This window comes from Polypterus senegalus, chromosome 8 (genome assembly GCF_016835505.1).
Source record: "Polypterus senegalus isolate Bchr_013 chromosome 8, ASM1683550v1, whole genome shotgun sequence".
Lineage (NCBI taxonomy): Eukaryota > Metazoa > Chordata > Cladistia > Polypteriformes > Polypteridae > Polypterus > Polypterus senegalus.
The window spans coordinates 153,275,055-153,293,491 of record NC_053161.1 but is presented as its reverse complement, the minus strand read 5'-3'; the positions used below and the strand labels follow the sequence as shown (position 1 = coordinate 153,293,491).

The 18,437-nt window shown below is 39.2% G+C and overlaps 1 protein-coding gene across 1 annotated transcript in view; it reads right to left on the bottom strand.

Moving 5' to 3' along the window:
• The window catches only part of LOC120534626, a 63,886-nt gene extending 45,962 nt beyond the window's left edge, over positions 1-17,924 (bottom strand). The window contains exons 1-2 of the mRNA XM_039762217.1: positions 17,867-17,924; positions 2,682-2,801 (exon numbers count right to left, since the gene is read on the bottom strand). Of these exons, the coding sequence (XP_039618151.1) occupies positions 2,682-2,751 (70 nt within the window). The 5' untranslated portion in view covers positions 2,752-2,801; positions 17,867-17,924. The remainder of the gene's footprint in view (positions 1-2,681; positions 2,802-17,866) is intronic.
• Positions 17,925-18,437: the final 513 nt, after the last annotated feature.

Sequence of the window (18,437 nt, the reverse complement as noted above, 5' to 3'; positions counted from 1 at the left end):
GGAGTCAGCAAATGGCAAAGACTTACCAAGTTTAGAGGACATGGATATCCCTCTGTGTGCTATACTGACAGCACATTTATGTAAGAATTTATATGTATGATTTACCAAATACTTCCATGTAAACTACATTCTGAGTAAAAGCTTTGCTTGAGTTTTCTATTAATCATTCTGAATGAATGAAAACTGACAAACCTTTTATGTAAAACTACTAACAAAGCCAATCATGCGAAGTACTCCCATCTTAGTACAGTAAATCAAATTACAAAAATGATAACACTGAAGAATAAATAACTGGTGTACAAATCAAGCAACTGAATGTAATGCACAATTTGCATCACCTTAAATTAATGAAAGTAGAAAATGAAGTGAAACTGCAAATGAATAATCAATCATTTCCAATGAAATGCTCGTTTCAAACAGACGGTGATGGAGCTGTTATTTTAGAAATCTCTTCCATAATTTACTTTGTGGTGTGATTACTTCCAATGATTAACTAATTGCTGTGAGCTGTGCATATTGTGGCAGCAGCCAAGACGACGTGATGCAAGTGAAATTTTATTTGCTGACATTTACTTTAATGCCCACACAAACGTAAGAAAATCAATCATACAGAGCTGATCTACATGAATGCATACATTTAGGCACGTCTCAAGTACTGGGGTGTTGTGAACAAAAAGGGCAACAAAGTAACTTTATAATTAGAAGGTTTATAGAAAATTAGAAAAGGATTTGCCTAAGCAAGCAATCAATACCAGTCCAAAACACACAATCTGTAGCCAGTAAACAAGGCAAGAAATAATCAATAAGTATGAAAATCCAAACAGAAACATTACTTAAAAGTCCTCCATAATAAATGAATGATCTCCAACTCCTGAGCCTTCTCAGCTAGCGTAAACAGAGGGAAGGAGGACTCAAGGGAGTTGACGTAAGGGTGGCTCTGCCTTCTGTGGGTTCACCCACGAAGAACAAGGGATATAAGTAATTTTAAAGAGAGTCTACACAATTAACTAATAATTTAAAATTGACAACATTAAAATAAAAAAGTAACATAAGTCAAAAATAACATTAATAGCAATGAAGCCACCGAACACATGTTAATCAACTTTCTGACCTCAGTAAAAGGAAGAGGTTCTGAAACATATTTTGAATTTAATGCTATACCTCTCCCCACAATACAAAACCAAAAATATGAATGGTTCATTATCAGTTAAGGTGTTTAAGTGACAGTGATAAGACCTGCAGAGATGTATGGAGTTGAGAAAAGGATACTAAAGGGTGCACAGCAGGAGAAGAAGTTAGATGTGGCAGAAATGAGAATGTTGAGATGGATGATGAGCAAAAAAATGGTAAATGATATTTAAGAAAATACAGGAAAGAAGGTTGAGGTGATATGGACATGTGATGAGGGAAAACAATACAGTAAATATGAAAATGAAAGTTCAGAAAGTGAAGGAGGCTAAGGTGGAAGTGGAGGTGGAGGTGGATGAATGGACATGAAGAAAAATTGATTGACTAAGGAGGAGGTGCAGGAACAAGCTGTATGGAGAAAGATGGTTACACATGTCAACTCCACAATGATGTGGGAAAAAATTAAGATAAAGTGAAGTTTGGTTTCCTCATAACTACAGAGACCTGCATTTAAATGACTCCGCTGTTCACTCATGAACCTCAATTGGAATGAGAAAGTTCAGAAAATACAGTACATGGATGGACAGATAACCAGTAGTCCATATACTGAAACCACTTTCTCTACATATTTTATGAATTTAGAGCAATGCATTCAAAGGGAGAATGTGGAAAATGAACATTATGGAGATAACCAAGTCAAGATTTAAATCAACTTTTCTGACAGTTGCACGTCAGCAGAGGTAAATAACAATGTAACATCAAAGCATTCCAAAACACCAAAATGGTGTCACCCTGACAAGCAAGCAAGCACAAAATGGAGGTCCCCATAAAAACCATACACAGAATGGCAACAAAATCCATCCATCCATTTTCTAACCCGCTGAATCCGAATAGGGTCACGGGGGTCTGCTGGAGCCAATCCCAGCCAACAAAGGGCACAAGGCAGATACCACTCCTGGGCAGGGTGCCAACCCACCGCAGGACACACACAAACACACCCACACACCAAGCACACACTAGGGCCAATGTAGAATCGCCAATCTACCTAACCTGCATGTCTTTGGATTGTGGGAGGAAACCCACGCAGACACGGGGAGAACATGCAAACTCCACGCAGGAGGACCCGGAAGTGAACCCGGGTCTCCTAACTGCGAGGCAGCAGCGCTAACACTGCGCCACCGTGCTGGCAACAAAATGATATCAACAAAATATTGGTAAAAATAAATAATAAACAAAAAACAGATTTATATTTACACAATCCTTACACTGAAGATGGATGTGTTGTTTCTAGTTATACTGCAATTCTTAAAGAACACATTCCTAATGTGACTGCACCCCCTGCAGGATACACTCTTTTGATGACTTGTTCCACAACTTCTGCTTTGTAAGCTTTCAGATCCAAAAGCTACTGTCTAGACAACCAACTGACTATTACCATACAACATGTGACGAGTCCTTGATGTCACAGTGTGTACATCAAAGAGGACGCATTTAAAGCATTAATGATGAGCACAAGACTTACAGTAGTAAAGTAAAGTTAAATCAGCACTCACCACCACGAGGAACTGTACATAAATCAGCAAATCCAATACCAAAAAGCCAAAGCAAGGCAAGGATCTTCATTCTCCTAATAAAACTGAGTTTCGTACTTCAGTTGTTATAAAGTGATAACCCTGAAAAATATGAAAGAGAAGCATTACTGTATCACAAAAAAAAAAAATCAACAAGAATGAAAATTTATTAAAGTGTGAGTTTTTCTGAACTAAGGGTTAGCATATTTGAATACATGTCTTAGGTGTAGGACATTCCTTGTGTAGGACACTCCTCGAGTGCCCAGAAGTCTTTCTTTATTACACTGAGGTCCTAACTTTATCTTTCATTTACTGTCTCAGTAACCTCTCCAGTCAGTCAACATTAAGACTCCACTGAATAAAAGGGACTGTCAGCAATAAAAATGATCAAATACAATAATTACTATTAATCTTTAACATATAAATTTTATGTACAGAGTCAAAGAGGAGGTGAAAGAAAGTGTGAATCCAGGAAAGCCAATGTTGATACACAGGACTGTTAAAAAGGCTGGAACACAAGTACTCTTCACTAATCTACAAAATATTCCATCCATTATCGAACTCACTATATCCCAACTACAGGGTCACGGGGGTCTGCTGGAGCCAATCCCAGCCAACACAGGGCACAAGGCAGGAAACAAACCCCAGGGAGGACACACACACACACACACACCAAGCACACCTTAGGGATAATTTAGAATCACCAATGCACCTAACCTGCATGTCTTTGGACTTTGGGAGGAAACCAGAGTACCCGGAGGAAACCCACGCAGACACAGGGAGAACAGAAAGTGAACGTGGGTCTTCTAACTGCGAGGCAGCAGCACTACCCACTGCGCCACCGTGCCACCTCTACAAAATATTACTGACTGTAAATAGAAATACTGCCTGTCTTTGACTGATCCTGCTCAGTCTAATTAGCAGAGAACCAACCTCAGCTCCCTTAGAGTACTGAAGCCTTCCTTAATGTGCCTCCGATTCCTGGTCAATTTCCAGGCTAATGACCATTTTTTCTTTAAAGCATTTCACTATATCTGTATCGGTATCTGGAAGGTTCAAATCCTGTTACCACCAAAAGGGAATCTGCTCTGTTGGGCCTTTGAGAAAGACCCTTAAACTGAAAATTGCTCTAGGAAAATGTAGAATGACTGACTCTGCACTCTGAACCCCAAATGGCTAAGCAAATAGACAATTTCCACATCTGGATTAATAAAGTATATCATCATCATCATTAATGTTAGTTTTCTCTATCACACTCTATCAACACTTTGTTGACTCAGCTAACACAAGTCATGATGTAGCCAAATAAAAGAACATCTCATAAGCCAAAAATTGTTATTTTTACAAGGAGAGTAAATAAAAGCCCTTCATTCTGCTTGACAGATGCGAGAGCCTGCTTAAAGAACTAGCTCCTAACGAGCACAGCATAATTTCTCTTCTGGAAAAAGAAGCATTAAACCTAGACACAAAAATGCTTGCACGTGCAAGAGTAATAAATTAGAAGATTTCAGTAGGTGCCTTTTAAAAGTTAAAAGTGAATTTTACTTTTAGAATGTTATTTATTTTTCCCATGCTTTATTTTTGAATTAAAACTTAATTTTGTTTTATTTGTTTATTTTTATTGCTGTGGTGGTTACATCATTATGGCAACATTTTAGGACATGATTTTCTCTTGAGACATTAATTCATGCAAGATTTCCCAGCTGTAGTCTTATTTATTATCTTTTAGCATTGGTGGTTGCTTCCACATGACTGTTAGTAACGTGACATTCTACGTCATCAGCCATTGCATTGTGCCAAGTACCCTAGTGTAAAACAGTGAAAAACAACAACACAAAATTACTTTGCATGTGCTCTTGCGCTTAATTTTTGTTTTGAATCTTGTTTTGTTGTTTTATGGTTTTTTTTTATTAGTCTTTTAATTTGGTTTTGTTTGCAGTTCTCTTCAATGAATCATTTGGAACCTTGCCACATTTACACTTTGACACTTTCTTCTCTCTTTGATTTGAAATCACTCCTTTCTTTCATGATCTTAACTTTCTCAAGGCCTTTATTTTGTTTAGAATGCCAGTCAACCTGCTTATTATAGAAGCTGAATCCTTTGTTTCCTCCTTTTGCTTTTGTTTTGTTCACAATCACCATTGACAAATCATTACTGGAATCTTACTATATTTACACTCTGAAAGAGTATTCTATCTTTAATTAGATTTTACTACTTTCATTTTTGATCCTAACTTTCTCCAGGACAAATATTTTATTCTAGCTGCTTCTTGTATAAGATAAAATCCTGAGTGAATTCTAAATGAAAAGTGTATTTTACTAAAAAAAAAAAAAAATTCGTCCTATGCTCGCTTTGCTCACCAGCTCCCTTGGCCTGCACTACGCGCTAGCCACTTCGAGTCTCTGCTGCTTGCATATGTGGATTTTACTTTCACCAAACAAAAAATCTTTTAATTCTCGCGGATATGCCTCTTCATTGTGAGGAAACACTACTTTTCCCTGATGGCAACACAAATTAGATGATGTACAAGTCTCCGACAAAGTTTAAATTCAAACAATACTTTTCATCTCTTTTAACTGTGTAATAATTTCCATTTGTTAGTACTAATCCGATCTTTACTATCATTTTATTGAGACTTTTGAATTTTTGTTCTTTCATTATCTCTAACCTGCTCTGCAAGTGTACGCCAACATTTTTGAATTATTTAGATAGATAGATAGATAGATAGATAGATAGATAGATACTTTATTAATCCCAAGGGGAAATTCACATAATCCAGCAGCAGTATACTGATACAAAGAAACAATATTAAATTAAAGAGTAATAAAAAATGCATGTAAAAACAGACAATAACTTTGAATAATGTTAGCATTTACTCCCCCGGTTGGAATTGAAGAGTCGCATAGTGTGGGGTAGGAACGATCTCCTCAGTCTGTCAGTGGAGCAGGACGGTGACAAAAGTCTGTCACTGAAGCTACTCCTCTGCCTGGAGATGACACTGTTCAGTGGATGCAGTGAATTCTTCATGATTGACAGGAGTTTGCTCAGCGCCCGTTGCTCTGCTACAGATGTTAAACTGTCCAGCTTTATTCCTACAATAGAGCCTGCCTTCTTAACAAGTTTGTCCAGGTGTGAGACTTCCTTCTTCTTTATGCTGCCTCCCCAGCACACCACCGCGTAGAAGAGGGCACTCGCCACAACCATCTGGTAGAACATTATTATTATTATTAGAGACATTATTTTTATTTACGATGTTGTACTTTGTCATCTACTCTTTGTCTTTTATTTCAGGCCCCGGGTGTGGTTAAATCTCTTGGCACAAAGTCTCTGAAATAGTCGTATTTTGTCCCAGGCTATAAAGTCTCATCTTATCCCAGGATTTTTTTTATTATAATAGAGAGATTAAGAGGAAAGTACTGGCGAGACTGCTCTAATGTTCTAAAAAAATTAAACTGTTCGTGCCTGTGCTCGATTTTGATTTTGACTCCTGCTTCATATCCTGGTTTTTGAGTGTGTTTGTTTCTTTGGTTTTGTTTGCAATTCTGATAGTTGAATCATTAGCAAACTCTTGCTTTTATTTACGCTTCAGACTCTTTTCTCCTTTTAATTAGAAAATCAGTTTTTTCTTTGCTGATCCATAAAAGCCTTCTCAAAAAAGTTATTTAGTCATTAAGCAGATAAAATGGTAAAGACATATGAAAGGCGTTTTATAACAGACATTTATTTTATTCTATGAATCTTTTCTACAACCCAGCCACAGGGGATGCACAAACCAGTGTGCTTCTTTATGCCGGTCCCAAGCCCAGATGAATGGGGAGGGTTACGTCAGGAAGGGCATCGGGTGTAAAATTTTGCCAAATCAATATACAGACAACAATACAAATTTCCATACCGGATCAGTCGAGCCCCGGGTTAACAATGACCGCCACCAGTACTGTTAGCCAACAGGGTGCTGGTGGAAATTGGGCTACTGTTGGCTGAAGAAGAAGACGGAGAAGAAGAGGGGGGAGACATGTCTGGAGGCAGGAGGAAAGTAAAGAGAGTGGAACTGAGGATAGGAACTTTGAATGTTGGCAGTATGACTGGTAAGGTGAGAGTGTTAGCATATATGATGGAGAGAAGGAAGGTTGATATATTGTGCATGCAAGACACTAAATGGAAGGGGAGTAAGGCCAGGTGGACCAGAGGTGGATTCAAATTGTTCTATCATGGTGTGGATAGGAGGAGAAATGGAGTAGGAGTTATTCTGAAGGAACAATATGTCAAGAGTGTTTTGGAGGTGAAAAGAGTGTCAGACAGAGTAATGATAATGAAGCTGGAAATTGGAGGCCTTATGATGAATGTTGTTAGTGCATATGCACCGCAAGTTGGGTGTGCAATGGGTGAGAAAGAAGATTTTTGGAATGAATTGGATGAAGTGATGAACAGTGTACCCAAGGGACAGAAAGTGGTGATTAGAGTGGATTTCAATGGGCATGTTGGTGAAGTGAACAGTGGAGACGAGGAGGTGATGGGTAGGTATGGTGTCAAGGAGAGAAATGAAGAGAGGTCAGAGGATAGTGGATTTTTCCAAAAGGATGGACATGGCTGTGGTGAATACGTATTTTAAGAAGAGGGAGGAACATAGGGTTATGTACAAAAGTGGAGGAAGGTGCACACAGGTAGATTACATCCTATGCAGAACAGCTGAACTGAAGGAGATTGACGATTGGAAAGTTGTGGCAGGGGAAAGTGTAGTTAAGCAGCATATGATGGCGGTCTGTAGGATGACGTTGGAGATCAAGAAGAGGAAGAGAGTGAGGGCAGAGCCAAGGATCAAATGGTGGAAGTTGAAAAAGGAACACTGCAAGGTTGAGTTTAGGGAGGAGGTGAGACAGGCACTGGATGGCAGTGAAGAGTTACCAGACAGTTGGGAAACTACAGCAGATGTAGTAACAGAGACAGCAAGAAGGGTGCTTGGCGTGACATCTGGAATGAGGAAGGAGGAAAAGGAAACCTGGTGGTGGAAATGAGGGAATACAGGAGAGTATACAGAGGAAGAGGATGGCAAAGAAGAAGTGGGATAGTCGGAGAGATGCAGAAAGTAAACAAGAGTACAAGGAGATAAGGCGCAAGGTGAAGGGAGAGGTGGCGAAGGCTAAAGAAAAGGCGTATGATGAGTTGTATGAGAGGTTGGACACTAAGGAGGGAGAAAACAACCTGTACCGATTGGCTAGACAGAGGGATCGAGCTGGGAAAGATGTGCAGCAGGTTAGGGTGATAAAGGATAAAGATGGAAACGTACTCACAAGCGAGGAGAGTGTGTTGAGCAGATGGTAAGAGTACTTTGAGAGGCTGATGAATGAAGAGAACGAGAGAGAGAAGAGGTTGGATGATGTGGAGATAGTGAATCAGGAAGTGCAACGGATTATCAAGGAGGAAGTAAGGACAGCTATGAAGAGGATGAAGAATGGAAAGGCTGTTGGTCCAGATGACATACATATGGAAACATGGAGGTGTTTAGGAGAGAGTGAAGTGAAGAGGCAGTGAAGTTCTTTTTTTAAATTTTATTCATTTTATTGCAATCATTCCATACAAATCAATCAATTTTTACAAAAAGTAGGATTAAGAACAAGTCGACCCCCACCCCGAGAGAGAGAGCAAGGCCAACTGAGTAAAACGTAAGGCTTGTAAACATACCTAAATTGATAAGTTTGATAAGCCAATAGAGATGAATGGAGAAGTAAAAGAAATGCAGAAATAATTGCTTCCTCTGTGCTTTAAGAGCTTATTCTAAAATATTACTGATTAGATCTTGCCATGTTTTGAAAAAAATCTGTACAGATCCTCTAACTGAGTATATGATTTTTTCCAACTGCAAATAGTATAGAACAGGCATGTCCAACACGCTACCCCCAACAGAAATCTGTGCGGCCCGCATGACAGATCCTTGTTAGTACTAAACTTGTACAAAATGATTACTATCGTTTGTGATTGAATCATTCTGCATCTTCGGCGTTACTTATTGACTTTTCTTACTCCTGCCTTCTGACAAAAGCACGTTTTCCCATGGCATTATGGTACCGGAAACGTCATCTGCTAGTATAGTTGCAGTTGCGAAGTCGCAACTAAAGTGCTAGGCTGCGGTCCACGGTCCACTACCGGGCCGCGAGAGAACTGCCAGCAATGGAGACTCACTCAGTGAAGGGCTACAGCAAAAAGGCTGCCCCCTTCACTGAGGACACTTTCCAGAACGCTAGGCGGGCGAGACTTTGCAGCGGCGCAGAGAGACCGAGGTGAGAGAGTATTACAACCAAGTATTTTTGTTTCTGACAGTTTCCCCATATGACACGAGTCCATAGAAATCTCGTTACTACAAAGTACATTCAGCAGCAGATACTTTCATTACAACAAAGTGACCTTGAAATGCTTGAATGAATCATCCACAGAGCAGTTAGTTCTGTGGTCACAGCTCAGTTGTGGACATTTGCACAACGATCCCCAAACAGAAACATTGTAAAAAATGTTCTTTCTTCGAACTTCCCTCGTACTGTTTTTTTGCTGTTTTTGTTTTGTGTGGTTTTAATAAGTGATACCTTTTCCTTATTGCTTGTCAACATTTGAAAAACATCCATTGGAATTTAACTCATTGTCACCCTTCTATAGAAACGGCATACTTGTTATATGCAAAAAAGAAGAAAAATCTCAGGTTGCAAACGTATGCAAACTGCTACATTTGAAGACGGCAAAAAAGCCATTTTTATTTGGTTGCAGTGATGCTTGTTTAGGAAACATTCCTATTAATGTGGCACTCATTCAAGAAAATATGAGATTTTTAAACTCTCTTGGGACCCGAACAAACAATCTCACATGCGGCAATAGCACTTCGGGACGCACATCAGCGTGTCATTCCCGTTGGGGGGGGGATCCCAGATCCCAAAACAGTTCAGAAACCTCACAATATGAAGACGAAGAAAATGATGATTTGGCTTCTGATTGATAACTGTGCCTGACCACAACATGCTTCCGCATTTAGATAATGGTCATGTTAAATTCTTCCCACCCAATTGCACGGCAGTGCTTCAGCTATTGGATTTGGGCATCAAATGAATGCTGAAAGTGTATTATCGCAAGGAAATGCTGAGAAAAATTCTTGTCAGCATAACTTGTAGACAGGAGAAGATTGAAATAACACGAAAGAAGTTATTGAAGCTACTTACATTTCCAACATCCTGACCAACTGACCATCACGAGTAGTAATAGCTCGCATATTTTCACATTTTTTTTGCTCCAGTTTTATGTAATTTTGTAATAGTATTGTAACAAACAGTGCAGACTACAGCTGAAGATCTGAAGTGGATGCGAGAAGTTGGTGAGTTGTTTATTAACAGATTTTTGTGATTTTGAGATCAGGGGGCTTTTTGCATATCGGCTTATTTTACAATACTAGGCTGACCTGCCTTTTAAGTTGACCACTTCTTAAGGCAATTCAATATGTAGATCAATTTGATATTTTATACAAACTCATTAATTTGGTTATATTGCATTTGAGCGGTATTACTTTAATACTCGTAGTTTCTGTTATTTTTGTGATGAAATGTAAACTTTTTTTCTATATTGAGGTCGCCCTTTTGAACCCCCCTGATATTTTCTACGCGGTGAGGTATTTGTACTCCATCAACATTAATTATTTCCAAAGACATAATTTTGTGTATTTTTCCAGCGCATCGCGCACAAAAGCAAGGGAACAATGGGAGCACCAGAACTCTGCTTACATCATGTTGCTTTGTACCACAAGCTGCAAGTAGTAAGTCTGATCTGTGATAAGCGGAATACCGCTACGCTTTCCACTCACGGGACGGAAAGACAATCCCGACCGCTTTTATATAGTAAGAAAGAAGAAGAAGATATCGCACAGTCTGGAGTAGAAAATCATCTTTTACCTGGAAAACGAAACTACAAATCCCATCGCATTGCAAAATGGACGGGGCGTGTGTGAAACTCACGGGACGGAAGGACAATCCCGACCGCTTTTAAATAGAAGGATAAACTTTAACGTAAACTTAGTAAAGTAAAATTAGATTTTTGGAGGATTTGTTTTCCAACTTGTATTACTGAGCAATGAATTCAGTGAGCGTTTTCACAATTTCATTTCACACGAACAGGACTTTGTGCTGTTTACGTCACCATACTCTTACAACGTTGAGAATGCGCCTGAGAATATCCAAACGGAATCAATTGAACTGCAGTCAGATTCTGAAGACAAAATACAACGAAGTTGGTGTGCCAGGCTTGTATTCTTACCTGCCACCCTCGTATGCGCAGATCAATAAGTTGGCATCGAGAGTACTGTCTATGTTTGGAAGCACTTACCTTTGTGAGCAATTGTTTTTGTTAATGAAAGCTACCAAAACCCCACATTGCCTCAAGACTTATAGTCGAGCACCTTTCATCTCTCATAAAAGTTGCAGCTGCACAAGATTTCAAGTCTGATATTGATGAACTGGTTACTAACAAGAGATGCCAAGTGTCAGGACAAAAGAAATAGATCTCACACTGTAAGACTCTTATATAAGCAATGAATATAATATAATGAATATAATATAATAATATAAGGACTTAGCTAAGAGGCTAAGACTCTAATTGTACGCTGTTGTACGGAGAGTGCATGGAAATAAATTGCTTTTCTTTAAACTTTAAGTGTTACATTTTTTAAAGTTTTCAGTATTGGAAAGAAAGCTACAGTAACTTAGTATAATAGTATTTGTTACAGTGCGGCCCGCTGATGAGTTTGACATGACTTGTATAATACATCAGTTTCCCACTGACTTGAAAGAGGAGAGTTATGATTCTTCGAGTTTAGCAAAATCAGTCTGTATGCCAAAAGTGTAGTGAATGCAATTACAGTTTATTTGTCCTTCTCTACTTTAAGCCCATCCGGAAGAACCCCAAACACAGCTGTTAATGGGTTAGAAGGGATTTTGACACCAAGGCTGTCTGAAAGGTAATTAAAAATTTTGGTCCAGAATGATGTTAATTTGGTGCAGGACCAAAACATGTGACCCAGTGAGGCTGGGACTTGATTGCAGCGTTCACAGGTTGGATCTTGCTCTGGAAACATTTTGGAGAGTTTTAGACAAGACTGATGTGCTCGATATATAATTTTGAGTTGAATAATTATATACTTTGCGCATATGGAGCTCGAGTGAATTCTCTGCATTGCTACTTTCCACTCCTTTTCTGATATATTAATTGAGAGATCTTTTTCCCAGTGTCCTCTTGGATCTTTGAAAGGAAGGGACTGTAAAATAATTTTATATATTGCAGAGATGGTGTCTGAGTCATTGAGACTGAGCAATATTTTTTCCAGCATGAATGTGGGTGCAAGATGAGGAAAATCAGGCAGGTTCTGTTTAACAAAGTTCCTAATTTGAAGATAGTGAAAGAAATGTGTAGCTGGAATATTAAATTTGGAATGTAGTTGTTCATAGGATGCAAAGACGTTGTCTATATAAAGATCTCTAAGCAAGTTAATCCAAAATTTTTTTCAGATATTAAAAACTGCATATGTTTGCGAAGGTTGAAAGAGGTGGTTCTCTTGTAGAGGTGCCACAGATAAAAGCTTCTCCATCTTAAAATGCTTTCTACATTGGTTCCATATTCTGAGTTAGTGAAGCACAATTGGGTTTTTAGTATATTGCCGATGACTTACATTTATTGGGGCACAGAGCAGGAAATATAAAGAAGTACTGCAGGATTTTACTTCTATTGCGGACCAAGCCTGTGTATGTTCTTCTATTTGTGTCCAGGTTCTGTAGGGTCGCTCTTTGGATATGTGGATGTTTTGAGTTCCAAATAAACGAGGTTATTGTTGAATCTAATTGCTTAAAAAATGATTTATTGATGTATATTGGAATGTTTTGAAATAAAAAAGGAGCTTAGGAAGAATATTCATCTTAACAGTGTTAATTCTTCCAGCTAGAGTGAGATGAAGGGTTGACCATCTATGCAAGTCTTGTTTAATTTTTTCCATGCAGACGGAAAAATTTTGTTGATAAAGAACTTTATGTTTACTTGTAATGTTTACTCCAAGGTATTTAAACTGTTCAGCAATGATAAAAGGTAGGGTGTTAATCTAATATTATATGCTTGAGAATTCACGGGAAAGAGTACACTTTTATTCAGATTTATTCTTTGATCTTTTGAAAATCTGTGAGTGCTGTTAAGACTGCAGGCACATTACTTTGTGGGCCTGATATATACAGTACCATATCATCTGCATATAGAGAAATTTTCTGTTCCCGTCCTTCTCTGATAATCCCCTTTATCTGATCAGCATTTCGACAATGTATTGCCAGTGGTTCAATGCCGATTGCAAACAGCAGCGGTGACAAGGGGCATTCTTGTCTAGTACCTCGTTCTAGTTTAAAGTAGTCTGAACAGATGTTGTTGATACAAACTGAAGCTTCTGGACTGGTATACAGTAGTTTGATCCATGCACAAATGTTCGGGCCAAACCCAAATTTCTCCAATGTAGTAAAAAGGTATTTCCATTCAATCATGTCAAATGCTTTTTCTGCATCCAATGATAATATTTCTGGGGTGTTTGACTTAGTTGTTGAGTATATTTCATTAAACAGGGGTTGAAGATTTGAGGATAAGTGTCGACCCTTGATAAATCCAGTTTGATCTAGTGATATTACCGAGGGGAGCACTTTCTCCATCCTTCTAGATATAATGTTTGAGAGTATCTTAACGTCATTATTCAAAAGCGAAACTGGTCTGTATAATGCACATTGTAATAAGGCCTTATTTTGTTTAGGAAAAACGGTGATTAATGCTTGGCAAAAAGTTTGAGGAAGAGTTTGATTGTCTCTGGCTTCTGTAAATGTTGCTAATAGGAGGGGAGCTAGCTGAACGGAAAATTTGTTATAAAATTCTACAGGGTAGCAATCAGGGCCTGCTGCTTTCCCGCCTTGAAGTGACTTTATAACATCTAGTAATTCTGATAACGCTAGAGGTTTATCCAGTTCCTCTGAACTTGGAGTATCTACTTGTGGTATCTGTAATGTATCCAGGAATGCAATAGATTGTGTGTTGTCTTCTTTAAACTCAGTAAAATTTAGGGATTTATAGTAGTCTCTAAATGTGCGCATTATATTTTTGTGGTCGATGATTTTGTCTCCTTTCGTGTTGGTGATTACTGGGATTGCGTTGCGGACTTCTTGATTTTAAATTTGTTGAGCTAAAAGCTTATTAGCTTCCTCGCCATGTTCATAGTAATGATGTCTAGATTTATAAATTAGTTGCTCAGTTTCTTTAGTTGTCAAGAGGTTTAGTTCTGAATGCAGAGCCTGCCTTTTCCAATGTAGAGCCTCGCTTGGAAGCCTGGCATGTTCTTCATCTATTCTAGTAATTTCTGTTTTTAGCTCTGCTACTTTCTTTGTTTCTAATTTATTTCTGTGGGAAAGATACGAGATGATCTTTCCTCTTAAGAAGGCCTTAAGAGTTTCCCAGAGTCTTCCCGCAGAAAACTCTGAGGATGTATTTATCTCTAGGAAGAAACTGATTTGTTTGGATATAAATTCTGTACAATTCTCGTCTGCTAATAGAAGTAGGTTGAGATGCCATCTGCTAGATGAGTGTGTGGGGCATAGTGACTTTAGCTCCAAGATCAGAGGTGCATGGTCAGAAATAACAATAGCATCGTATTTGCAAGATTTAATCGTAGGCAAGAAATTATTACCTATAAAGAAATAATCAATTCTTGAGTAGCAATGATGTACTGGTGAGCAGAAAGAATATGTTCTTGAGTTTGGGTTTAAAAACCTCCAGGGATCTGATAAGTTGTGATCAGTTATAAACTTTGTAATTATCTACAGATGTCAGCCCCCCTATGATAGAAGTCCTATCTAAGAGAGGATTTTAAACACAATTAAAGTCCCCAGCCATTATAATATTATGAGTGTTCACATTGGGAATGGATGCAAATAAATTTTATATAAATTCCTTATCATTGACATTAGGTGCATAAGCATTTATCACAATCATTTTACAGTTAGATAAGTTGCCCGTGACCATCACATATCTCCCTTCAGGATCCAATACTACATCTGATGCTACAAATAAAACTGTTTTATGTATGAGAATTTCCACACCTATAGTTTTCTTTGTAAAGATAGAATGGAACATTTGGCCAGTCCAGTCCTTTTGCAGCCAGAACTGATCCTTGCTTAGTAAGTGGGTCTCCTGTAAAAATACTATTTTAGCGGTTAAACCTGTTAGGTGAGAGAGTACTTTCTTTCTTTTTAATTCGTAATTCAGGCCTTTAACATTCCAGCTCACAAAGTTAACTGTCCCATCATAGAGACATTGATTCTGAATTTTTGATGTAATTTTATAGTCTTAACTGAAAGTGAGACAGCTTAGACCTTAATTTCCTATTTCCCCAAGAGTTATTGCCATGCAGCTTATTTTTACATTGGTAGTTATAATTATAAAGATTAAAAGGATAGATTAAATATACAGTGGGTACGGAAAGTATTCAGACCCCCTTCAATTTTTCACTCTTTGTTATATTGCAGCCATTTGCTAAAATCATTTAAATTATTTTTTTCCTCATTAATGTACACACAGCACCCCATATTGACAGACAAGAAAAAGAATTTTTGAAATTGTTGCAGATTTATTAAAAAAGAAAAACTCCAACCTCTGCTCCTTAGGGACAAGCTGACAGAGATGGGAGTAGATTCATATCTGGTGGCATGGATCGTGGACTATCTTACAGACAGACCTCAGTATGTGCATCTCGGAAACTGCAGGTCTGACATTGTGGTCAGCAGCACAGGAGCACCGCAGGGGACTGTACTTTCTCCGGTCCTGTTCAGCCTATATACATCGGACTTTCAATACAACTCAGAGTCCTGCCACGTGCAAAATTTCACTGACGACACTGCTATCGTGGGCTGCATCAGGAGTTGGCAAGAGGAGGAGTATAAGAACCTAATCAAGGACTTTGTTAAATGATGCGACTCAAACCACCTACAACTGAACACCAGCAAAACCAAAGAGCTGGTGGTGGATATTTGGTGGCCCAGGATCCTCACAGACCCCGTGATTATCAGAGGTGACTGTGTGCAGAGGGTACAGACCTATAAATACCTGGGAGTGCAGCTGGATGATAAATTGGACTGGACTGCCAATACTGATGCTCTGTGCAAGAGAGGACAGAGCCGACTATATACTTCCTTAGAAGGCTGGCGTCTTTCAACATCTGCAATAAGATGCTGCAGATGTTCTATCAGATGGCTGTGGCGAGCGCCCTCTTCTACGCGTGGTGTGCTGGGGAGGCAGCATAAAGAAGAGGGACACCTCACGCCTGGACAAACTAGTGAGGAAGGCAGGCTCTACTGTAGGCATGGTGCTGGACAGTTTGACATCTGTGGCAGAGCGACAGGCACTGAGCAGGCTCCTGTCAGTCATGGAGAATCCACTGCATCCACTGAACAGTGTCATCTCTAGGCAGAGGAGCAGCTTCAGATACAGACTGCTGTCACCATCCTGCTCCACTGACAGACTGAGGAGATTGTTCCTCCCCCACACTATGCGACTCTTCAGTTCCATCCGGGGGAGTAAATGTTAACATTATACAAAGTTATTGTCTTTTATACCTGCCTCGCACTCTCCACCTAGCATATTTTAACTTGCACTGCATTTTTATCACTCTTTAATTAATATTGGTTTTATCAATATGCTGCTGCTGGAGTATGTGAATTTCCCCTTGGGGATTAATAAAGTATCTATCTATCTATGTGATTCAGAGCCAGTCATCCACCTTAGGCAAAGTATGGTAAGGCATGGCCAACACTTTTGATGGGAAACAATCCATCCATCCATTATCCAACCCGCTTTATCCTAACTACAGGGTCACGGGGTCTGCTGGAGCCATTCCCAGCCAACACAGGGTGCAAGGCAGGAAACAAACCCTGGGCAGGGCACCAGCCCATATACCTGTATATATATTCCAAGTTCTGAATCGAAATTTGATTATTTAGGTGGTTACCTGCCAGGTACCGCATGTGGTTGGTTGGCCAGTTGTCAAAAATCCACCATGTCCTCTGATAAACAATGCAAAGAGTACACGACATGTGTTTTGCCTTTATCGCGGCTCATCAACCTTTGCATTACCAGGGGTCGAACTTTGGATGACGGTTCCTGTGACGAAGTCTCTGAAGTTGCGCCAAGGTGACTGGTTTGCTTATTTGACAGGTTTAAGATCAGAGTACAGTATTACATTCCCAGTTCTAAATCACAACCTGATTATTTAGGTGGTTACCTACCAGGTAACACGTGTGGTTTGTCTATGGTGGAGATATGGCCTAGTAACTAGAAGGTTGCTGGTTCAAATCCTGGCAGTGATGGAAGGAATGCTACTTCGTTGGCCTTTGAGCAAGGCTTTTAAACAGGGGCGCTGTATGAATACCTGACCCCAAAATTCTCTGTCTCTGGAGAGTAGTGGTGTATGTAAAAAATTACAGATTCCTAATACAAAAGACTGTTTGTATATGGCGAATAAGGGATTAATATTTTTTGTTTTACTATATATAGTAATGAATAAATTATAAGGTCATTATTTTACTAGGATGTACAGTACGTTTGCTATTGAACGGCGTACCTTAGGGCTGGCCCCACCCCGATGTTGTGGCACTTTATGACCATGAATTTGCAGCAGGAGAAATGAATGTTAACCTCATGAGCCGTCACATGGCGCCTTAAGATTACGAGTATTGTTACAATACAATATTAAATATAAAGGTATAATTAATTCCTTTATTCTGATCCTGCCGTTTTCAATTCAAGGTTGACGGACGCTGTAGCCTATCATGGGAGCGCTAAGTACAAGGCAGACATTAAAGAAGTCCGATTGTCCATCGCAAAACTCACTCACGTACACGCCCACGCACTGTTTATTTTTTTCATGTGGAATGGAGGAGAAGTCACATAATTCATATAGACATTGTTGCGGTCAAAATCTGAACTTTCGCTCTTTAAAATGCTAATTGCGTGTCGCACCAAAACAATAAAAGTTAAAAATGTCATTGATATATCAAATAATAGTAAAGTGACAGATAACACGAGGCGCTTGTGCAATTTTAATAATAATGTTTATAATATAAAAGTTACTTACTGTACGCCGGGTGCTGTTCTTGTACATCTGAAGCCTGATTGCCCCTTCAATGCTCCGCCGGTCTTTTATAGTTGCTGCCCTGCAGGTGGAGACTGGCTTTAAGATTTCTTCACACACACACACACACACACACACACACTTGACACAAACTTGATGTGCTAGTGAAGGCGTATCCACTAAAGCCCGGCAGGCACTTTTGTGTTTGTGAGCGTTCCATATGCACAAGCAAATTTCAAGTTTCTGTCATACGATGAACGAATATTACCGTAAAAGGTGCTGCTGATTTATATTGGGTCCATTTTCAAAAATGGACTGAAATATTTCAGTAAGACCACGATCAGGGATGGTGCAGACTTTTTGAAAATGAGGATTCTACAGTTTCGTGAAGGGACGCCGTTCACGCAAACGACGCCGTTTTCAAATGCAGGTGGCGTCATCTGTTTTGTGTCGCAGCCTGGATTAGGGTCACCTGTAAAGGGTCCATAATTGTGAGGGTGATTTAAAATATTATGTGGTGTACTCTCATTCACGTCATTACTTTAAACAGTATGGAGACGGCAGGGAAAATAAA